Raw genomic sequence first — 21208 nt, 5'->3', positions numbered from 1 at the left:
GATTAATCCAACTTTGTGATAATTGCTTTAGACTTCCATTCAGAATAGCAAGCTATTAACCATGAGCCAAATTCACCTAACTTAGTGAATTTACCTCAGAAATACGTTTGGCCTCATCTAGTTTATATAAAGAGATTCTACCTTAGAATCATGGGCTTAGGCTTGTGAGATCTGATTACCATTTGTAAATAAATTTGAAACCTGTCTTGCACAATGCTTGAGAGAAAAAAAATCAGTATTCATAATTTTCCCTGTGAAAAGTGGAAAAGATTGGATCCAGTTTAGAAAGTGGAACTTACTAAATTTAGATGTTTCTGATACTCCAGAAGTGCTGTTGATACTTCTCAAAATAAATGAGACAGTAGTTTAGCATGTCTTTAAAAATTACTAAGGCCTATAATTTAAAATAGCCTTTAAATTACCTTATTACTGTGAGAACTCACAGGGATTTAGTATGAAATGATAACGGTGTATTTTCTGAACTAAAAAAAGATCCCAAACAATCTGAAGCAACAGCCTAACAAGAATAAGCTGCACTCAGAACATACTCCCATGCTTCAGTGTCTGCATTAATCAAAAACTGCTGAGTGAACTGCATGTGGGCTGATAAAATGTGAAGGAATGCTCTCAGATAGTGCAGGCCTGAAAGGTAAGCTCTCTTAAGAGAAGTACATTTCATCTAAAATTTGTATGGCTGGAATAGTTTTTGCTATTTTAGTTGCAGTGGAAAAATGCTTTAAATTTTAATCTCTCTATGCTATTTAAAAAGCAAACGTGGTGACACTCCCTCACTACAGGAGAATAGGAAACTGAAACTGCCTAAAAGGCATTTGCCTGCTTGGATTTTCCAAGAATCTGAATTCAGGCTGTGCCTAGGGCCCTACTGAGGAAAAGAAGAGGCAGACTGAACCCCTCTAGCTTGGATCTGTGGGCTGAACTGATGAGCCCTCTCTGTACTTCCCCTTGCTACTGCAGGAATTTCACAGGGACCATGGAATGGCCAGGACACCAGGTGACCCTCACAGAAGGCACCAACAGACAGGACACTGAGAAAAGTCTTATCCTACATTTCCTATTCTATTTTGAAGCCTTTGGAAATAGTAGTTTGGAATGGCTGTCATGAAAGTTGCATGTGGTGCTTTTTGGTTTTGATGTTTACTATGCCTATTTTGCCAAATTGTATGTGTATTACAAATTCCACAGCTTCTCTTTCCCCCACCAAAACAAAAGTGAAATGATGAAGAAATTCTGAAAAGCAAGGACAGGTACAGGAAGCATAATATAACTTAGAGTAAACCTGTGATCTGATACTGAAGCAATGCTAATGTTACCAAAGAAAGCTGCCTTGTTTCTTTGCCAATACATTAAAGGTACCAGCTGTTGCTTTAAATCACCAAAAACTACACATAAAAACTGTAAATGCTAAGAAAATGGACTGGGGTAATGAACAACTTTCAATCTTTGGCCAAAATGAGGCTTTAATCTTTGAGCAATGACAGACCTTTGCAATGCAGGGTGGGTGGTTTTCAAATGATCCTAGTAAACTGTTTCTAAAATGGTATAGCAAATTCAGCTGGAGGTAGGTATACATTATCATCAGGATGTATGGACAGAAGAAAGTTCTGGAGAAGGCTGAATTAGGATGTGGATAAAAAAAATGCCACCTGCCAGAATTTGGGAGCAGTTAAATCCTGAAATGATTGTGCAGTTAGAATATTTGCTTGACTTTTACAGAGACAGATCAGATGGAGATGAGTTATATACGGCCGTGGAGCAAATCAGTGGGACAGTTAGGGCTGGAATTCAACTATTCTTGGCTCCAAAAAGAGAAACACTGTTGACCTACAGGAGTCTAATGACATTTTAATCACAAATGAGGGACAGTTGCCTCTCCTTAGGTAGCCATGGCACAGTTCCTAGATTTGGTAATTAATTCAAGGTAGCGTTGATGCATGGTGCTGGAGGGAGCGGCCATGGCTCCTGGTGCAGTTCCCCCCCTCCCCTCCCATCAGATGGGCTGGGGCTGCTCTGCCTTCATTTTCTCTTTACACTGTGTTCCATTTTTCTGTGTTCCTCTTCTCGACCACCAATTCTTAATGCAATATAACATTAACTACTGTGAATGCCACAAATTCCAAAATCCAAATACAGGCACAAAAGAAAAGAAGGACTTGTTTGCTAAAAGCAACTCCAAAATATTTTCTGTAACTCATTTTGTTGTCAGCCCTCCTGGACTTTCACATCTTCACTCTCACACACATGAGTAAAAATCAAACATAAAAAGCACTTTTGCAAGGCTGATAATTTGCTGTAGGCAGCCATAAGCAATAGAAGTACAAAACTAAAATCAAAAATACCCAAGAGAAGCACATTTCAGATTTTTCTCAGTCTGGAACAAAGAAAGAAATTAATATACAGCTTCCTTCCAGCCATTTGGCTTTAATAAAAACTTATGAACTCATAAAAAAGGCTACTACATTTCTGTACACAGTGTTTTGGACAGCAACTAACTTAAGAGACAGCTGACTTATATTTTTAGTAGTTTTTCTTCCCTGGGGCGGCTTCTGCCTCAGTCTACCAGGCTTGGACAAAAAATGCATCCAGAATAACATCACATATGGAGGAGCAGAGCTGCTAAAGCACAGGCATCGGGTTGGAAATGGCCAAGTTCAATGGAACCATATGTCCCCACTGTGATTAGCACTTCCCAGTGAAAAAGACTGAGCATCTGGGAAGAAGGCTCTCAGTTTTGATTAAGGACATTAAAGTTTTCACAGAATTTCTTTTAATGACAGTGGAATACTCGTTAACCACAATTAAATCTCCTCCCAGTGACTACTGACTGACTGCAGACCGGATTTTGGATTTCCTGGCATTTAAATGGATCTAAGAAGGATTCGAAAGATAGTTGTCTTCCAGTGTTGCTGGCTGGTTCTTATCTGTTGTCCATTTTGGAAACCTTACAATGAATGTTATGGTATAATCATATTATGTTCCTTTGTTTTAAATATCTTTCAAATGTAAGGGAATTTCTTTAGACAGATTAATTAGATTCACTCTGCAAAAAAAGGAGGAAAGAACAAAAAAAATAAAGCCTAGTTCCTTGTTATTCCATTGCAGTACTGTAGAGAGGGAAATTTGTCTCAGCTGTGAGCAGCAATATTACTCAGGGAGCCTTCTCACAGAACACTGGAAGTCATCAGTGTAAGCAGGCAACTTTTGTAATTAACAGATGTGGAAAAAGAGAAATATTAGAACTCCAGGACTGGGAAACTATTTGATAAGCACTCAGACTCTGCTGACTAACCTAAGCTTCATCATATCTTATCTATGAAACAGGGTGGAGTGGTAATATTTTCCATGCCTTCTACTTTATAGCCTGCTGAAAGAGCATTTGTAAATTGCTTTGAGATCTTTAGGAGATTTGTTACATGCAATAATTATAATCTCCAATCCCACCTACTGTTTCAATCTCATCTGCCCTTACAAACGAACACAGTTTATACCACTTCCCATTCCGCCGTAAATGTTTCTCCATACAAATGTTTCCTTTCACCCCAGAGGCATGAGCACTTCAGTGGTGTGTGAAATAATCATATATAGCTGTGAACTGATGGCATTTTAACATGAGTAGAACCTGGCTATTTATTCTTGTGTTATCATTTAGGACAGTGACAACCAATTTTCAAATGTTAATTTGAATAACAGCATCCATTCAATTAATACTTTTCATGGTATTGTGCATTTCTGCCTTGAGAACTGCCTGGGTTATGGCGCAATGATGCTTGGTCTCATTTGGCTAATGTGTAACTGTGGTTATGGGTTAAGACAGAGCACTGTGACAAATTCAACTGCTTTCCTGAGAGAGGAACATAAAAGACACTGTTTCACTTCTGAGATAGATGCAAAGCAGACACGTGTCCCCATTTGTGGTTCAGCTTATGATACATTCCTGCTTTTTCATCATTCTCATTGCAAGAGCTCTAAAAACGCTGTATTGTTACTTTATTCCAAGAGTGGGCAAAGCAAATCAAACAATTTTCACCTGCGTGGGTTGTGGGTGACCTGCTGGGAAGCAGCTCTGTGGAGAGGGACCTGGGGGTCCTGGTGGACTACAGGGTGTCCATGAGCCAGCAGTATGTCCTTGTGGCCAAGAAAGGATCCTGGGGTGCATTAGGAAAAGCACTGACAGCAGGTTGAGGGAGGTGATCCTGCCTCTCTACTCAGCTAGTGAGGCACATCTGGAGTGCTGTGTCCAGTTCTGGGCTCAACTGATCAGGAAAACCAGGGAACCACTGGAGTGAGTCCAGTGAAGGGCTATGGAGGTCATGAGGGGACTGGAGCATCTCTCTCATGAGGAAAAGCTGAGTGAGCTGGGCCTGTTCATCCTGGAAAAGAGATAGCTGAGAGGGGACCTCATCCATGTCTGTCAGTGTCTGCAGGAAGGGGATGTACCAGGCTCTGCTCTGTGGGGTCCAGCAACAGGACAAGAGCCAACAGGAGAAACTGATGCCCAGGAAGTTTCACCTGAACATGAGGAAGAACTTTCCTGTGCAGTGACTGAGCACTGAACAAATTGTCCAGAGAGGCTGTGGAGTCTCCCTCACTGGTGATATCCCAGAACCATCTGGACACAATCCTGTGCCTTGTGCTCTGGGATGGCCCTGCTGGAGCAGGGAGGTGGGACCAGATGACCACGGTGGGCCCTTCCAGCCTGACCCATTCTGTAATTCCATGAAACAAGAAATGGTGGAAGAAAGTGAACGGTACTCACAAGTTCATTGTAAGTAGGGTCAGAGCCTTTTGGAGCTGTTCTTGTTTTCCTTCGACTGACCTCATAAGGATCTGGCAGAAGATAAAATTCAGCGTGTGCACTTGGGGCAGAGCCATCTGGGAGGCGCTGGAATACAAGAAGGTCATAAATATGAATGTCCATGTTCTAGCAAAGAAAACAAATAAAAAGTACCAAATGAAATCTGGGCTTTTAGCAGACACAGAAACATGTTACATTCTCAGTATTCTCTGGGCTAAATTGGAGTGCTTGCGGAATAACAAGAATTATTAGAATTCAGCTTAGAATGGAATCAGGAAAATAAAAATTAATACAAAGAAAAGGTAAAATTGTCTATCTTTAATATTTTTCATTCTGATGGAAAAACCCTTAAGCCTCAGTCTACCCTTACTCATCTTAATCTGATACAAAGTCCAGCCCTTCCACTCTCCAGACCAATGCATAGAAACTGGATTTTAGACAGTAAGCTCCTATTGATTTTAACCCCTAAATATCGGTGCTGATATTGGGGAGAACTGTTTCTAAGGGTGTTTCATAAAGCATATTACTATAGAAGAGCCAGGAGCATTTCCTGCAGCAATATGGGCAGAACAGGATTCTTATAGCAGCCTTTCCAATCTCACCCATCACACAGCTGCAATCTCTCTTTAATTTTCCAGTTCAGGTTACTGAACGATATTCCAGATATTCCATCTTATATGGTAGCCACTCGAGATCAGAGAAAATCTATTAACCAGGCTCAGTCATCAGCCAGTGCTGGTGGGTGGAGAATTTTTTGATAACTTCTGAGGAGCTGCAAAGTAATTCCTAAAGCAGCATTACAATTACTCAGAAAACACATTGTATTACTTGAGGCTTCAAAAGAATACACAAGAAACATAATAATGAAAAACTATGGAGCAGGCATCCTGCCAGCACATATCACGTAATGCTTGGCTTATAATTAAGCACAAACCCTTGTGGTGGTTACACAGTAAACAATCAGAAATCACAAAATGGGGCGTATCAAAATATCAGTAATTTTAATCATATAATCAACATTTTAGATAGGAAGTTTACCTGCCATCTCCCAGGCAATCCAGTGACAGGATGCAAATAAGAATACAGGCAAAAAGAAGAGATCTTAAAACATTTGGAACCAATGAATCCAAAGGATTATACAGGCACTTGCATTTATATCTCCCATTTTTAATTTTACACCTGGCTCAGAATGAAGTAATTTTTCAGATTTTGATTATTCACAGTATGTGCCTGGAAATATGGGGCTTTCTACAGCATTATCAACAACATATCCCTGGGATAGAAGAAACTGCTGTCTCCTAGCAATAAATAACTTCTCTATTGGGCAGGAAAACAGCGCTTGTGTGAACAACAACCAGTTCTTGCACTGCAAACCTCTGGTTTTTGTTATCTGAAATGATCCTTCAAGGGAAATGATGCGGTCAACTGCAAAGCTCATTACTGCTATCATTAACACCATACAGCATCAAAGGATGCCCCACTCAAACCATTACATATTGTCAGCACTACGGGAGTGATTAATATTTCTATTGCTAAGCTCCCCAAAGTACATCTGATTTAAAATACCCATGGGATTTAGATAGATGGGATTCAATGGTCAACATAAGAGAGCCATTAAAGGGCAATGGAGCTAATGGGTATTTTCCTAGGTCAGGGTGCCACATTGTTAATGCAGGATTTATAAGTTACACTGTCCATTTGAAAGCCCATCTCTGCTGATCTAGGACTGTACTAAAACTTCAATTGAGGATTACAAGTAACATTAAATTGAACAGCTCTTAAAAATCAGGAGAGAGAATGAAATGCAGCCTTGAGTTCCAGTCCAAGCAACCAGGATCCTAAGTGTAATCAAGCTCTTCCCTTCTCAATGAATAGGTAAACATCACTGTAACTTGAAGGTCAACTGATTTTAGTTGTTTCAGACAAAGAAAGGAACCAGGGGGAGGTGACAGGCTCCAAAGGTAATGTGGCTGCACCTGTCCCGTCCTGCTGCCCCTCTGAGCTGCCCAGGCAGGACCAGGCATTGTCACAACTGCTGCGCCTCACTGAGCACCTCAAGCAGCAAAGGCACAGATCATGGAGCGTTATCTGAACTGGAAACAGGCTCAGCCTGACATTTAACTGCCAGGGGAAGAATCCAAGCTGGTTGCTGTGTGATTGTTCAACAGGACAGGGTGTCCAGAAGCAGATGTGATTAATTGAAAAGAAGTCAGGTGAAATTGTCACTATGCCTTTGAGCTCCTCTTTGTCATGTTACCTTGCCTTCGGCCAACTAACCTTCCCCTGTCAGCTGATTCCACCCAAAATTCAAGGAAGGCACTTTGCAGCAGTGTTTTGGCTATATGAGATGGACTGAAAACTACTTCCTCACTATCCCTCTGAATGTAGCTAAATACATGTTGAAAGAGGCGAGTGGGAGGAGAGGGTCAAGAGAGAAAATTAAAAAAGAGAATATTTTAGTGATTCAGACGGGAAAACTCAAGGACAGAGCATTTACTTTGGGATATTTCAGAACTAAAATGAAGCCACCTTTCATGAATAGTAGCAATCAGCAGTCAGACTGTTAGAGGTAATTTGATGTGCAGCCACCTGAATTCCAAGTAGACATTGTAGTTCTGATTGTTGGTTTTTTCTCCTCCACTTTACAGGTGACATTTTCCCCCTTCATTCTCCCTCCCCAAGGAAAGGCAAACAGGCCACTCCAAATGCCACTATTGTCCCAATTCTCCATCTGCAGTGGCACTGTTATGCCATCAAACAATCAGAAAAGCTTCAGCTGAGCACTCTTCCAGCCGGATCACGTTCCAGCTGCCCTCCCCTGACTCCTGACATGACACAATCCATCTAATGAAGGACTTCAACTGTGAAAAAGACTCTGCCCTGCCATGCACTAATAATTCAAAACTACAAATTAAGAGCAGGTATAAACCAGCCCCAGCCTTACAAGAGCAGAGTATGGGGAGCTCATATGATGAGTTTATGCTGGTTTCTCTTTTGATTGGCACAAGAGCTGAATTTTTTTTCTTGTGAAGAGCCTGCTTCACCATAGGATTTCTTGCAATGGAAAGAGCTGTACTTTGCTAGATGCTTCCTAGCAGGAACAAGGAGTGATCATGGCAGTTTGACTATAATAGTCCAAAACCAAGAGTGGGATTAACATGGCAAAAATATCTTTTTAAATCATAAGTAGGTGGAATTTGAAGTAAACTGTTTTATTAAGACAACTGACATAGCAGGCAAAAAACCCCCCAAGTTTTGGGTAAACTAGTCCTTTCCCAGTGTTTCACATCTGAGTTGAGCACTGAAACAAAGGAGAATGGAGAATAAAGGAAAAATGGAGGAAACAGAAATATTTTTCTTACTAAAGATTATGACTTCTGTCAGATTACAGTACAACATTTAGTAAGAAACCCCCCATGATTGTCCTTTCACTTCTAAGTCAGACTGCACTGGCTTATTTATAAATTTAGGTAAACATGAGGAATACCTGACCAAAACCACAGAATCCCAGAGGGGGTCAGGCTGGAAGGGACCATGGTGGTCATCTGGTCCCTCCTCCCTGCTCCAGTAGGGTCATGCCAGAGCACATGGCACAGCATTGCATCCAGATGGTTCTGGAATATCTCCAGTGAGGGAGACTCCACAGCCTCTCTGGGCAATCTGTTCAGTGTGTGGTCACCCACACAGTAAAGAAATTCTTCCTCATATTCAGGTGGAATTTCTCTTTTTGCACCAAAGAGTGTCTGTTCTGGTGAGTTCATTATAAAAACAGAGTAAAATTTCTAGCAGGCTTATGAGTAGTTCTGAAATCCAGCAAACCCCCTATTTGGTGTCATTAAAGAATAAAAAAATCACTGATTTCTGTCCATACTCCAGGCCAGAGGGAAAATCAAAGGGTACCTTGGGAATGCCATTTTGCACTCTACTCTGCAAAACCTTTATAGCTTGAATGCACTTGTGATCAAGAAAACAGAAAAAGCCTAAAGTTTTAGATTGAATTCTATTTGTGTTTAATTCTGTAGTCATTTCCTTAACCCAAAAATAAAGGATTTTTACTTCCTTCAGAAGAAGTTATTCCCAATTTAAATTACTGTCTTAAATCTTTTATTGTGTTTGCTTGCAAATAAACCCAAGCTATAAAAATCTGTAAGGCCGTAAAGGTATAAAACCAAGCTCCCAACAGAAATGCCATAGGTTCCCTTGATATACTTAGGGACAAAAAACCCATAAAATCCCCCAGTGATTTTGAGCTGCCAATAAAAAAATTTGAATTTAGAAACTGACTCAAATTGAATTTAGAAACTGACTCTATTTGCTTTCTACAAGTACAACCAAGTGATGACTGAACTATTTTCTCAGAGAATGACCAGCCTACTTGACCTTGATAATGACGGATGTTTTTAAGGAACTCATTTACAACCGCCTGTATTTATGTTAAAAACAGAATTTACCTTGGAAATGTTACTTTCCTCTAAAGTCAGGCAGAAGGTGATGAAAATATTTAAGAACGAGGGGGAATGAGGGAGAGAAAATAATATTCTGGATTTACTTCCTTCCACATCTCTAATTCAATACCGAAAACCTAAAATACACAGACTGTATCTGTTATGACTGTGTTCCATTTCCATTCCAGTTTTATTTTCCAAAACTAAGAAAAGTTGATATTTGTTTACAGAAACCCACACAGATAGGTTACCTCCTGTGTAACTTAATTTAAAATATAGTAGCTATAGCTGGGAAATAATGGATGAATTAAATTAATTTTTCCACAAGAAATATGTTATCCTAATGACTTTTCTCCCCTGATCATTACTAATGATCCACAACTCTCCTAACACAAGGACTCTTTGTTATCATTACTACAGGCATAAGTACTGTAAGATCTGCCATATATTCAACTATTTAGTGATCTAGCATCCAATATTAATATTGGGTCATACTCATAAGAATTTTAAGGAAAGCTTTATGATTTTTAAAATATGTATTTTAAGGATAATTTATTGTAAAACTTTTTAAAACTCATGTCTTCCTAAGCAACATAAAATTTTCTTTTTAGGTGACTTTTGCCTCAAATTTAAATCATGTCATCAGTTTTTGTTAGTGTTAGACATGCAGATCACTTTTTGTCCTAGAGTGGGACAGATTGATGGCTCCTGAACATTTGATAGTTCCAGCTGCTGTTCTCTTTTTCCCATTTTTCATTTTCAACAATTTTGACAGTAAAAACTAATGATCAACTAACTTATATTAACTAATGACATCTTTCCTCCTCTATAAGTAAGTACTTTTCTTCCCTCCAAAATTAATTTCCTCTACATTTTTAAATTGCAGTTTCTCTCTTCCTTTTCTCCAATAATAATAAAAAAAAGATATCCAGGTTTTAGAAAGACTCCCATTTCAGCTACTGCCCCCAAATAAAAATAATTCACTTTCTCCAGTACTTCTCTTAGTCTTCCTATGCTTTACTATCCTTATGTTCTTCTCTTACATATACTGCTGTGAGAATTTATCTACGTAGTGAAGAAAGGACTACAAAATATTCCTTAATTTTTGATATTGAGATATCCATACACCTTTCAAAAGCAAACCACTGTACTAAGTGGTTAGGAAAAACCTTCAACAAAACAAAACGTCTATGTATTATGTGTAGACATTAGGTGGATTTGGTTATTATCCAATAAAGGAGGATTAGAAAAAAATCCACAGAAGAAATCATCCTTGCACTGTTGTAACCTTTGTAAATTACTGGCTGCCTCTAGACTAAATTAAAACTAGTAAGGAATGTGGAAAAGCCATCACTGCTGCTGTTTCTCACTTCCTCCGAGTCCCTGTGTAACTTAGCAGAGGAAGGCTAAACCCTGTCTTTCAAAGCTGCAGCTTAATTAGCAAACACAGCCTCTGCCTTAAGAAAAAGAGAACATCCTCTGGGCTACTTCTAAGAGTAGCTGAGAAATTAGTATTACAAAGCAAGGGGTTCCTTCAAAAGCAGATTAATGATACATAAACTTCAGGAAAAATGGGATTGCTGTGTGAATGGGTGGTTGTGTTGTTGCTTCCTAAATCCAAATGCAGCATCGAAGACCCTTCCGAGTTTTCCTTTGAGCTCTGCACATCCCAAAGCATGAACACCTCCATTCTACACTGCCACTGAGCTTTTCATTTTCCTCTCACAAAATATCTCCAAATTGCTTCAAAGAAAATTAAAAATAAAATCCCATTTGCAGTAATTAAATAATAACTACAAAAGAAGATAATCCACTCTATCACTACAGTGCACCCTGCATTGTCTGCTACTGGCAAGACAAAACAGGAAAGCAACTGGCCAAAAGTGATAGCACAAATATGGTATTTTTTTCCCCCAAACAACGTCTTTTTTCACCTAAAACTTGAAGATATTTAACTGCTTCTCCTCAACAGCAGTTTTATTATATTATATTTTCTGATCCCAGTTGTTTTGGGTCATCTGGTTACATACATAAAGACAAAAGATGCACTGACAGAGATCACTGCCGTGGAGGTCAGTGGCAAAGCAACCAAAGAAGAAATTGCATTTATCTCAAGTTAATGCAGGGAAATAAAAGTATTTTGCTGTCAGGGAAATTCTGGAAAGCATTTTTTTGAGCAGGCATTTTCTACCTTTCAGAAATCTGGCAGTGTCCGTGGAGAGAGCCTCCAGATGGCTTTGTCATTTACCATGCTAAAAATGCAAAGATGCTCTATCCACATTATTGATGTGAATATCCAAATATAGCTTATGTCCAATACCTTCAGCATCCTCATCAACCTGCCTGCAGCAGAGTAGCCAGGACTGGAGCAGCCTGGCTGTAACAGCTGGTTATGCAGCATTCCTGAGGGGGACAACTGTGCTGGCAAAATAGGGTAAGAACTGTCCTGAGACACAAAATTTCTAAAGAGTGAACCAACAGCCAACAATTTCCAAGGTGTCTTGACTGTCAAATGGGAAAAAAATAACCCTATCAAGGAGGGAGACCAGCAAGAGATTCACTCTGTCATATTGTGGACATCTCCTGGCTGGGCTTGGTTAAATTGCCCCCACATTGGTGCCTGGCCCCAGCTGAGACAGATCCTGATGCTTCGTGCCACCACCAGTGAAAAAAGGTGTGTATGGAGCTGGAAATAGGACTTTATGGGAAAATGGTCTGTTCTGGAGTGGTCACTGGAGGTCAGGCAAGATAATTCATGGTATTCAAAATATCCATGATCAGGCAGTTGATCCATGACAATGCGATGGAATTGTGATTCCAGTGTATCACATATGTAAGCATCTTGGTTTCAAACTGATACCAAGGCACAGAGACAGTGGGACTTTCAAAAGGAACAGGAATTATTTGTTAAATATTTAAAAAAACCAAATTTGTGATTTCTTTTTTTTCCTAAGGAGAAAGTTCTGGAAAACAGACTGGTTCCCAAAAGACTCAGGGCTTTTTAAGAATTATGCAAAATGCTTCTCACCTGCTTCAGTCATTAAGAGGAAAGCCCATCTATCTCTGCTTAAATGAAGTAAATAAAATGAAAGCTAGGATACCTAGGAGGTCACAAGGGTTTCTCTCCCAAGCCTTTATTTCTACAGTGCTCTGAAACCAGAAAGTTGAAGAAATGCACAGGAGATAAGGACAGACACAATCCCAAATGGAATGGGGAAGAGTCCATACAACCACAGTCTGTAACTGTCATGTAAAACAGGCTCCTGCCTTTTACAGACCATCAGCAGCAGGCAAGGAGGGCTAGAATTTAGCTCCATCAAGCAATGACACAACTTTGTGTGTGTTTATTGCTGTTTCTGAGCAAGCAACAAAGAAAAAGACATCATAGGATGGGTTGTGTCTGTACCCAGCCCACTCAGCGCTTAGCTCCAGCTCCCGAGCTCTGACAAACCTCTGATCCCTCACCAATGCTCAGGACTCGATTACTGTGTGCTCCATACTGCACCATGTGGGCATAAAAATGGTACCAAGGCTGAAAAAATAATATAAAGTGGTAGTGGGAATGTACTGAATTAATGTACAACTCCCAGTAAAAGATTTGAGCAAGAATCACATAGAAGTTTTTTTTTCTGAAAGAAAAGGTAACATGTTTAGATTTCTGAACCACTTGCTGCATTACTATCTTTAAGTTAATTAACTCCCCTAGGGATTTTTCTGCATAGATGAGAGAAATCAAGGTTCATTCGTGCTTTAAAACTGTATTATCCTGTGGATAAGCAATGCTGGTGCAGGGTGTAGAACACAGAGGGTAGATTTCATGAACAAGTCTCTGAAGCTTTTCAGAATTACCACCAAGCCCATAAAGAAATTAAATTCCATTGCTTTCAACCCTGTATTATTGTGCTTGGAATACTTCATTTTCAGATGGATATTTAGTCACAGAGTCTATGACACTGGCTGAGATAAGAATGATCTTGTTTTGACTCTTAGAAACATAGATAACAGAATTTCTTCTTTTGAATAAAGTACAAAGGAGAACAAATACTTTAGACAAATCCCCATTTCACTTTCCTTTTGAAATCTCTCAGGATTAAGAGCATTGCTGCCTGTTAGAGGGCATGAAAGAAAATTAGACTTTGAGAAAAGAAACACAAGCAAAAGCTGTTGCTCTGTTTCTACCTTTTTGTCACATACAAATTCTTATCTCTCCTTGCCTGGGCTGAGACAGTAAGTGAATATAAAAATGTGTAAAGAAACAATGAGACTGTGATCAGCATCTTCTTTCTGCACTATTTTTCTTCTCAATTTCTTAATTAGCTACAAAAGTCTGTATATGCCTATTTTTAAGTTCTCCAACTGTACAATCTCCCTTCACTTTTCTTTCAATTATTCTGCATCATGCCATCTCCCTGTGTATGAAAGCACTTCATTATATGAGGTGTGAAATTTCTGCTCCTTAATTAGCTCTCATTACTTCTACTTAATGCTCTTGCTCAACGTTCTAAATAATTCCTCTTGAACCTTCCTGTCTTCTCCCTTAAATATTTGCACAACTGACTCGTGTCCTTGTTAGTCTGTTCTTAACTAAGTTTTAGTAACAATAAATCACTCCTGAAGAATCAATCACTCCCCAGCAACCCTACTGAGAATTGTTCTTTGAACTTGTATTCTAGTTAAAAAAACATCCTGAGAGAAATAGTTTACTACGAGAGCCTTATAAAGATGAACTACTTCATTTCTGTCCCATAGCACCAGCATCTGGCCTTTCTCATTGGCATCTCTTGTAGCAACCTCATGTCTTACCATGTGCTTGTTTTATCTTCTCATTACTGTGGGATATAGATCTCTCCCTCCCCGAGGAAATATTTTTCATTTTTCCAACCTGGTTGTAGGGTTCTGGAAATTACTTTCATTCTCTTGATCTTGTTCTGCCTGAACTATTATTTTTAATGTTTTCTTCATTTGCAACCAGTGGCAAATTTCATTTTTGTTCCCCTTCATCTCCCAGATCACTCATATTATTAAACAGAGCTCACTGTTTGTGGTTGTTTTGTTTTGTTTTGTTTTTTTTCCTTATTCAACACATATCAACTATGTAGGGAATTACTTATTTAAAAATGAGCAGTTAGAATTTAGAGCTGAGCCAGTACTGTGGTTGTGACAGATTAAAGGGTTTAACAAGAAGTAATAACACAACTTTCTGTACAACATATTTGTCAAACACCTTTCATAACAAATATGTTTGAATCCAACAGTAATCCCTGTGCCACAAGAACAGACCTCATCTCTTTCCAATTTAAACTACTGTTGAGTTGTAGTACCCTTTGTTTAGAGGTGTTCAGCTAATTTTCAGTCTAAAGGAGAACATAGTTTATCTGAGCTAATTTCCTTTCACTTTAAAAGTAAAAGAATTTTCTATGAATATAAAACTAAATCCAAATTCTTTATAAGCTAGAGTTAGTACAAAAGCTTTCTTCCCATGGCTTTTTATTTTGTTTTTTTTTTGTGCCAGTCTAAGGAGAACTTCATCTGAATGTGTTACCTCCCTGCATCAGCCAAGCTAGTGATTTAGTTCTGTCTCTGATACTCTCTGGACAACTTTGTTCAACTCAAAGTCATTTTTTTTCCACTTGTTTTCCATCCCTGCCTTGCCTACCTGTGCACCTCCATTCCAATCCCTGTTGGCTGATCCATGGGCTGCAGTAAGGAAAGCAGCACACATTCATAATATTCTGAAAGGATAATGTGGCTTTTTATTTCACTGGCAGGCACTGCCTTGTTGGCAGGTAGTATATATTTTCCATTTAAATCTATATAATGATAGTCATAAAGTGTAAAAGTTAGTGAGCCCATGAGAGGAATGATGGGAACCAACTAAGACTGAGCAAAGACCCCCAACCCTTTCCCAGCTCAAGCTGAGACAAAACCCAGCAAAGGAAGCAGAGCATCTACCTCTCCTGTAGGTGGGAACATCCCTATAGCCGTGTGCTGCAGGCTTAGATTTCATCCCTTTGGATTTGGGAAACATTGGCTCCCACCTTTCTTCCCAGCACATTTAAACCATCGCATCTCACAAACATTTTTGGAAGCAATTTGTACTCACATGGTGTAGGACACGGAATGGAAAGAGGCTGGATGTCTGTGCAAGCCTAAAGCTGATTACTGATTCGTCACCCACATATCAGCTATCCCAGAATCATTAATCACCGGGAGTGGTACATGACAGCTTCAGAGCTTTTATAAAAGGAAAGCTGGAAGTACTTTTGCAAAGAACTGTAGGAGTTTATTTTTCTTCCAGCAAATTTTCCCCCTGTAAAATCGGTTCTGAATTCATCGTCCACGCACGCTTTCCTGAATTCTAGTAACATCTTACATTTATTGGCATGAGGTTCAGGATAACTTGGCTTTGTTTCTCCTCCCCTCTACCCCTGAGGAGTTACTCTGTCCACAAGAAGTAATGGGCAAAAATGTTTAGCGGTCAGGATTGAAAGTTTAGCTGCTTATCTAGGAAAACAGGGCATGCCTGAAGTCATGGCAATGAAGTCAGTGGAAAAGCAGCCTCCCTCCTGAGCCAGTGCTGAACCACTGTTCCCTTTGCTTCTCCATGAAGCAGGCAAGAAAATATGTTAGAAACCCTTTTCTGGATGTCAGCAATGGCTATTCCTGTTGCTTCTGGTATTTTTTTGAGGAGTGAGCAAGCCCAGCAGTGCATGAGTAGGTAGCCTGGCTGTTTCTGGCTGTGTGGAACTAAACCAGACCATAGGCAGCTCTGTGTGAGACTGCTGGACTCTCGATATCCCCTGCCCTCTGTGTTAGCTAACATAGGAGAACAGAGCTGGACTTGAACACTTCAAGTTCAAAACCTACAAGCGTTTCAATTTTCACAAATCCACCTTCACACCTGTGCAAGGTGCATTTTTAAGGCAGAGCAGCATTCTCCCTGTGCTCCTGTTCCTGCCTACTGCTGCTTTTCTGGGTATTGTGCTGCCACAATTGGCCTATTTTTGTTCTAAGGTAACAAATCCTTTCAGAGGCCAAAGTAAGTCTCCCCTGGGGCTCCTTTATATTCCTCCTAAGACCACTTAGTGCACTTTGCCAGGTACTGCACGATTGTCTTTATAGAATAAGCCTGCCCTGTCTCACCTCTCCATCTGCCATATCCTCCAGAGGCAAACTCTCCAGGCCTCTAAGGTTTTCACCCCTACAAAATGCTCTCTTCTACCCCAGCCTCACCTTATTAAGGCAATATTGCCTGTAGTCCCTCTGCATAAAGTGCCCAGTGTTGCACTGTCTTCATTTGAGAGGAGGGAGCAATGCCCCAACAGGCTGACTTCAAGTTATGTAATATACACGATTGGAAAATTGCATTTTATTGGCATCATGGCTTTTGTATATTTGAAAACTGAATTTAAAGTCATTTTCCTCAGCAATCATGGTAATGCCATTCAAATCATAAGCAGAAGCAGTGAGCCACCTGACTTACAGAATCCCAGGATTCAAGTGAAACTATGAATTGCTGAGGGAAATCTTGAGACTGAAACATTTTTAGTATCTTATAAATATCTGTTTAAAAGAACTTGTCTTCATTGTGCACCCACAGCCTTAAACTGTAGGCAAACATTAACAACCAGGCTTAACATCTCTGTGTTCAAACAGTTTCCTTGGCTGCAAGTATTTCCTTAGTGAAAGAATACAGCTTTTTCTTTACAGAAGGTTAGATTAGATTAATGGTCCTTTCCAGCCACAAAATCCATAAGGCTGTTCTCTGTTGTTTGTCTTTGCTGAATTTTTGATAGAGTTTTCTTCAAGCAGGACTGGCATTTTTAACACAACTGAAATGTTGCAGTGGTGAGGGAGAGGACACTGAAGCTGATCTAGGGATGAGATCTGTACATCTGCAGCAAATCAGGCACGTGTGGATGCATCAGATCCAAAGGGCCTGCACTGTGGAGTCCACGCATGCACCCACGTTAGACAGTCCTCTGCTAAGTCTGCACCTCACCAGTGCTCTCTCCACTGCTGCAGCATTTTTTCTCTATGACACCCCGCAGGAATGGGGAAATCTCCTTCAGGAAAAATTCCTGCAAAGTTGTAGCACTGCAGTCTTTTGGCTTCCTCCTTTAAAGAACCAGTGTGACACCTGTGAGTGGCTATAAAAAATATCACCTCCTTAGGGAGTCTCTTGTGCATTGTATATCAATATAGGATTTGCACAGCAGGCTCTAGATCTCCTATTAAAACTCCTAGAAGTAAACCCACACAAATACTAAATCATATTTATTTACGTGGATCAAAAGTCTCTATCACAATTCCTGTCAGTTCTGTGAAGCTACATTTGGGATTAATTTGGCCTACTACAATTATTTTCACATCTGAACACATCATAAAATCTCTTTATAGAGATAAATTAAATAGGGAAGAGCAGAACAAAAATAATTTACTATAAATTATGAAATAAAACAAGATAGCAAAGTAATCTCTGCACAGATGAACCACTAAAATATAATTAGTGAGACTCTGCAAAAGACTGAGTATACCTGAAATAGCTTTAACATGTCTTGAATAAGATATGATCTTGGCATACTTTTAAAATTGCTGTTCAGCTCAACCAAAAAAAAAAGAAGACGAAAGGAAGGGGAAAAGAAAAGAGAGCATATCAGAAAGATTGATTTATATGACTGGGAAGCTGAGAAGATTAATAATGGGGTAAAGAACCTTCCTTATATAGGTTACTGGTCTGAAGGCGGTCCAGTATCACAATACCCTGAAGCACTACTATTTCATATTTCAGGTCAGGTGACAACGGATGGATGGCCAGGTGGAAGGAAGGAATTGGAAGCCCAGGATTTCAAAATATGATTGCTTAAGTTAGGCTGCCAAAACAATGACCTTATTTTCAAGTTGTGAATCATTGTTAGTCTTGCTGAATGGGGCTTCTACCACTTCTCTGCAAACTGACTAAGATGGATTTAAGTTACCTACTTTCAAAAGAAACACAGTAATTTCAAGTTGTACTGTCCGTAATGAAGTAAACCAAACCCTGGATTTTATGTTTGCACTACACAGCTATCTATGCTGTAATTTACTTTCATTTAATTAGATGGCTGGAACTTCCTAAGAACACAGTTAGGAGACTACACACTTCAAATGATGGAAAGAAGGAGAAAAAAAGACTAATTCCAATACCTGCAAATCGTTTATGTGCATCTCCACACCACCTGCTTGAACTCTTAATGACATCATCAGCATGGCAATCACTTAAATATGCCTCTCCCACCAATTAGAACTTTCTCAGAAGTTTATCAAAGTCACTTAGATTTAAAAAGCTCAACAGAAAATATAAAGAGGGTCTTGTGTTACATCCTGAAGGTAAAGTTTGTATAAATTGGACCTGTCAGCAGAGGCTGATCTCACCTGTCAAAGTGGCACACAGGACACAGAAAGAAAGTCTCAGGACAGAGATGTATTGAGTGCCATAGACCAGAATGGAGATGCTTGAATTGCAAATGAGAAGCTGGAGTGGCCAGCAGAGAACAGTCAGAGCTATGTAAGCCTCATGTGCCTCATAATTAATTAATCAGCCTCATTTTATTACTGGCTGGTGCTCACATAAGCCCCTCAGTTTGGCCCCTTTTAGGAAAAGGGATTGCAATCCAGTTTGGGATGGAAGTGGCATGGAGTATGCACTGAGAACTCACAATTGTTAATAAATGCTCTAATCCCCTAGCTAAACAAATAAAGGCTCTCTTGCCACAGCCATAACTTGAGACATGAGCCATGGAAATTCAGGAGCACATCTAGGCATGGAATTCATTATGCAGCAGCCCACACGCTCCTGCAGTGACAGATCGCACACAGCCCCAACTCCATCTCTGGAGTCACCCTCAGCAGCCAATTCCACCGGCCTTGTGCTGCAGGAGCACTGCCAGCTTCCCCTCCCATAGCCTGGCTCCAGGAACGCTCAACATTTACCTCTCAGCCTCCTGACAGTGTGTTACAAAGCTGAGCAGCACGCCTCCAAACGACACTGCTCCTTAAAATATACCACTGCTCCCTCTGCTGAGCTCTTCCCTCTTCATAGACAGTCATGCTGGACTAGACAGAAATGTCTGGATAATCAATCCATAGTGCCAGGCTGACATGCTGCAAAAAGTCATGCTACTGCATGATGCCTTATGCCTGACTGCAATCAAAATGTGTCAGCTGAGAGGGCCAAAACAGTATCAAAACTGGTTTTCTTGGAAAAGGCCATTAGCAGCCATTAAGGAAATCCAGCTTCTGTATCTGTCTCACACCTGTAACCATATTGAGTGAGCTCAAAGGAAAAAAGCAATTGTTAAATCATGACTGAACAGCACTGTCATTACTTTGAGCTGAAATTAGTTATCCCAGAAAGGCTGTTTGAAGATTAATGTTTTCACAGTGCTCTGCAAATGCAAGGACTTACGAGTTTTACATTCTGATAAAAATACTCACGATGTTCCTCATGTGTTTCAGCATTATTGTCAGACGGGTGTTCTCGTAGGATATGACCAATTGTACTCCAGGCATGTGGCCAGTTGACTGAGGACCTAAAAAAGGCCACACAGTTTGATTTTTTAGGTAACAGCTTAGAGGAAGTAGATCTGTAAAATATAGAAGTACACATTAACTAACATATAAAAACCTGCTGTGTGCTTAAACCAGGGACGAAACTAGAAAACATGGATAAGGAGTGTGATGGAAGAAAGTGGTCTGACATGCAGTGCTCCTTTTCTTTCCTGTTTGTTAACTGCCAGTGAGATTTTCTGTTTACTAATTGCCATCAATCTGAAATTCAGTGGGAAATTTATGCTTGAGTGACAAATAATTGGGGTGGTTTTTTTGGCAGTCACTGATGACACTATTCACTATTGTTGCAGTTCTCCTGCCTGGTTAAAACACTGGATTTTTTTTTCTCAGTTCCCAAGAGAAAGAACAAAAAGGAAAGAAGGAAAAAAGAACAAGTTTCCTGACCAGTTCCAAAACAAATAAGAGAAACAACCCCATATATAAATTTTCCCTTCCTCATTCTGTATTTTTCTGTTCCAGGCTGGTTTTCATGCAACCCATTGCTTTCATAGATTTTTCTACTAAGATGCACTTAAAGTGTCTGATTCAATTCCCACTGAAAAAAACATTTTTCATTTTCCAGGCAAGAAGAATCAGTCTCATAATGTGGAAGAAATGACTAAGCAAATCCTGTTCCATCTCTCTGCTGGGGGCACTGAGCCCGCTGTTCTCACTGCCAAAAGGGTGTGTCCTTTAAGCTGGGTAAGTAATGTGGTTTACCTGCCCCTGCAGAGACAGCAAAGAAACACACAGAGAAAAGATGCCTTTTACCACAGTAAACCAGGTGATGGTGAGCACAAACTCTCCTCACTATCTATCTGACATCCTTATTTTGCAGTGTTTCACCTGAGCAGTGGGTCAGGAGCTGGACTTGAGCCATTTTGCATCACCTGCTCACCATCAAAGACAGCCCAGACACTGCCTGCGTGAAAGTTGCCTGGTTTTACTCAGGCAAACAGGGCTTCATTTAATTAGACCAAAGATGTATTACAACCACTAAGATACCTGAAAAAGTAAGGACTCAGTCCTGACCTAAGCTTACAACAAAACAAGGATGTCTCATGAGCTGGGCTCTGCCCTCTCGCCTCCCATTAGAGAGGAAGCTGAGCTTGAGATCTCGGACAGAGAAGTCCTGCTCTCCTTCCTGCACCCTGGGATCTGCCACTGACACACCAGCCCTAAACCCATGTCAGGGTGACATAACAACACAAGACAAGACAATAGAGTGGTAATTAATTCTTTAAATAGAAACACATCTTCTGAGAAGCAGGAGCAATGGGCAAGGATGAGAATGACAGAACAGCCATCACACAGCAGGGTTATGCGCTACTACAGGAGGTTTTAGGCAGTATCACAACTG

At 40.1% G+C, this 21208-nt stretch overlaps 1 protein-coding gene across 3 annotated transcripts in view; it reads right to left on the bottom strand.

Annotated features, from left to right (window-relative positions):
- Positions 1 to 21208, bottom strand: part of PIK3C2G (phosphatidylinositol-4-phosphate 3-kinase catalytic subunit type 2 gamma) — a 194110-nt gene that overhangs the window by 4033 nt on the left and 168869 nt on the right. For all 3 annotated transcript variants that reach the window (XM_042050268.1, XM_042050269.1, XM_042050267.1), the window contains 2 exons: positions 19735 to 19829; positions 4775 to 4900 (listed from right to left, as the gene is read on the bottom strand). In XM_042050268.1, the coding sequence (XP_041906202.1) occupies positions 4775 to 4900; positions 19735 to 19829 (221 nt within the window). The remainder of the gene's footprint in view (positions 1 to 4774; positions 4901 to 19734; positions 19830 to 21208) is intronic.

This window comes from Corvus kubaryi, unplaced genomic scaffold (assembly GCF_017639235.1).
Source record: "Corvus kubaryi isolate FWS band 111438036 unplaced genomic scaffold, C.kubaryi_AGA036_p1.0 72, whole genome shotgun sequence".
Taxonomy (NCBI): domain Eukaryota; kingdom Metazoa; phylum Chordata; class Aves; order Passeriformes; family Corvidae; genus Corvus; species Corvus kubaryi.
Note: the sequence above shows the minus strand (reverse complement) of the source record. Positions and strands in the feature narration are given on the sequence as shown.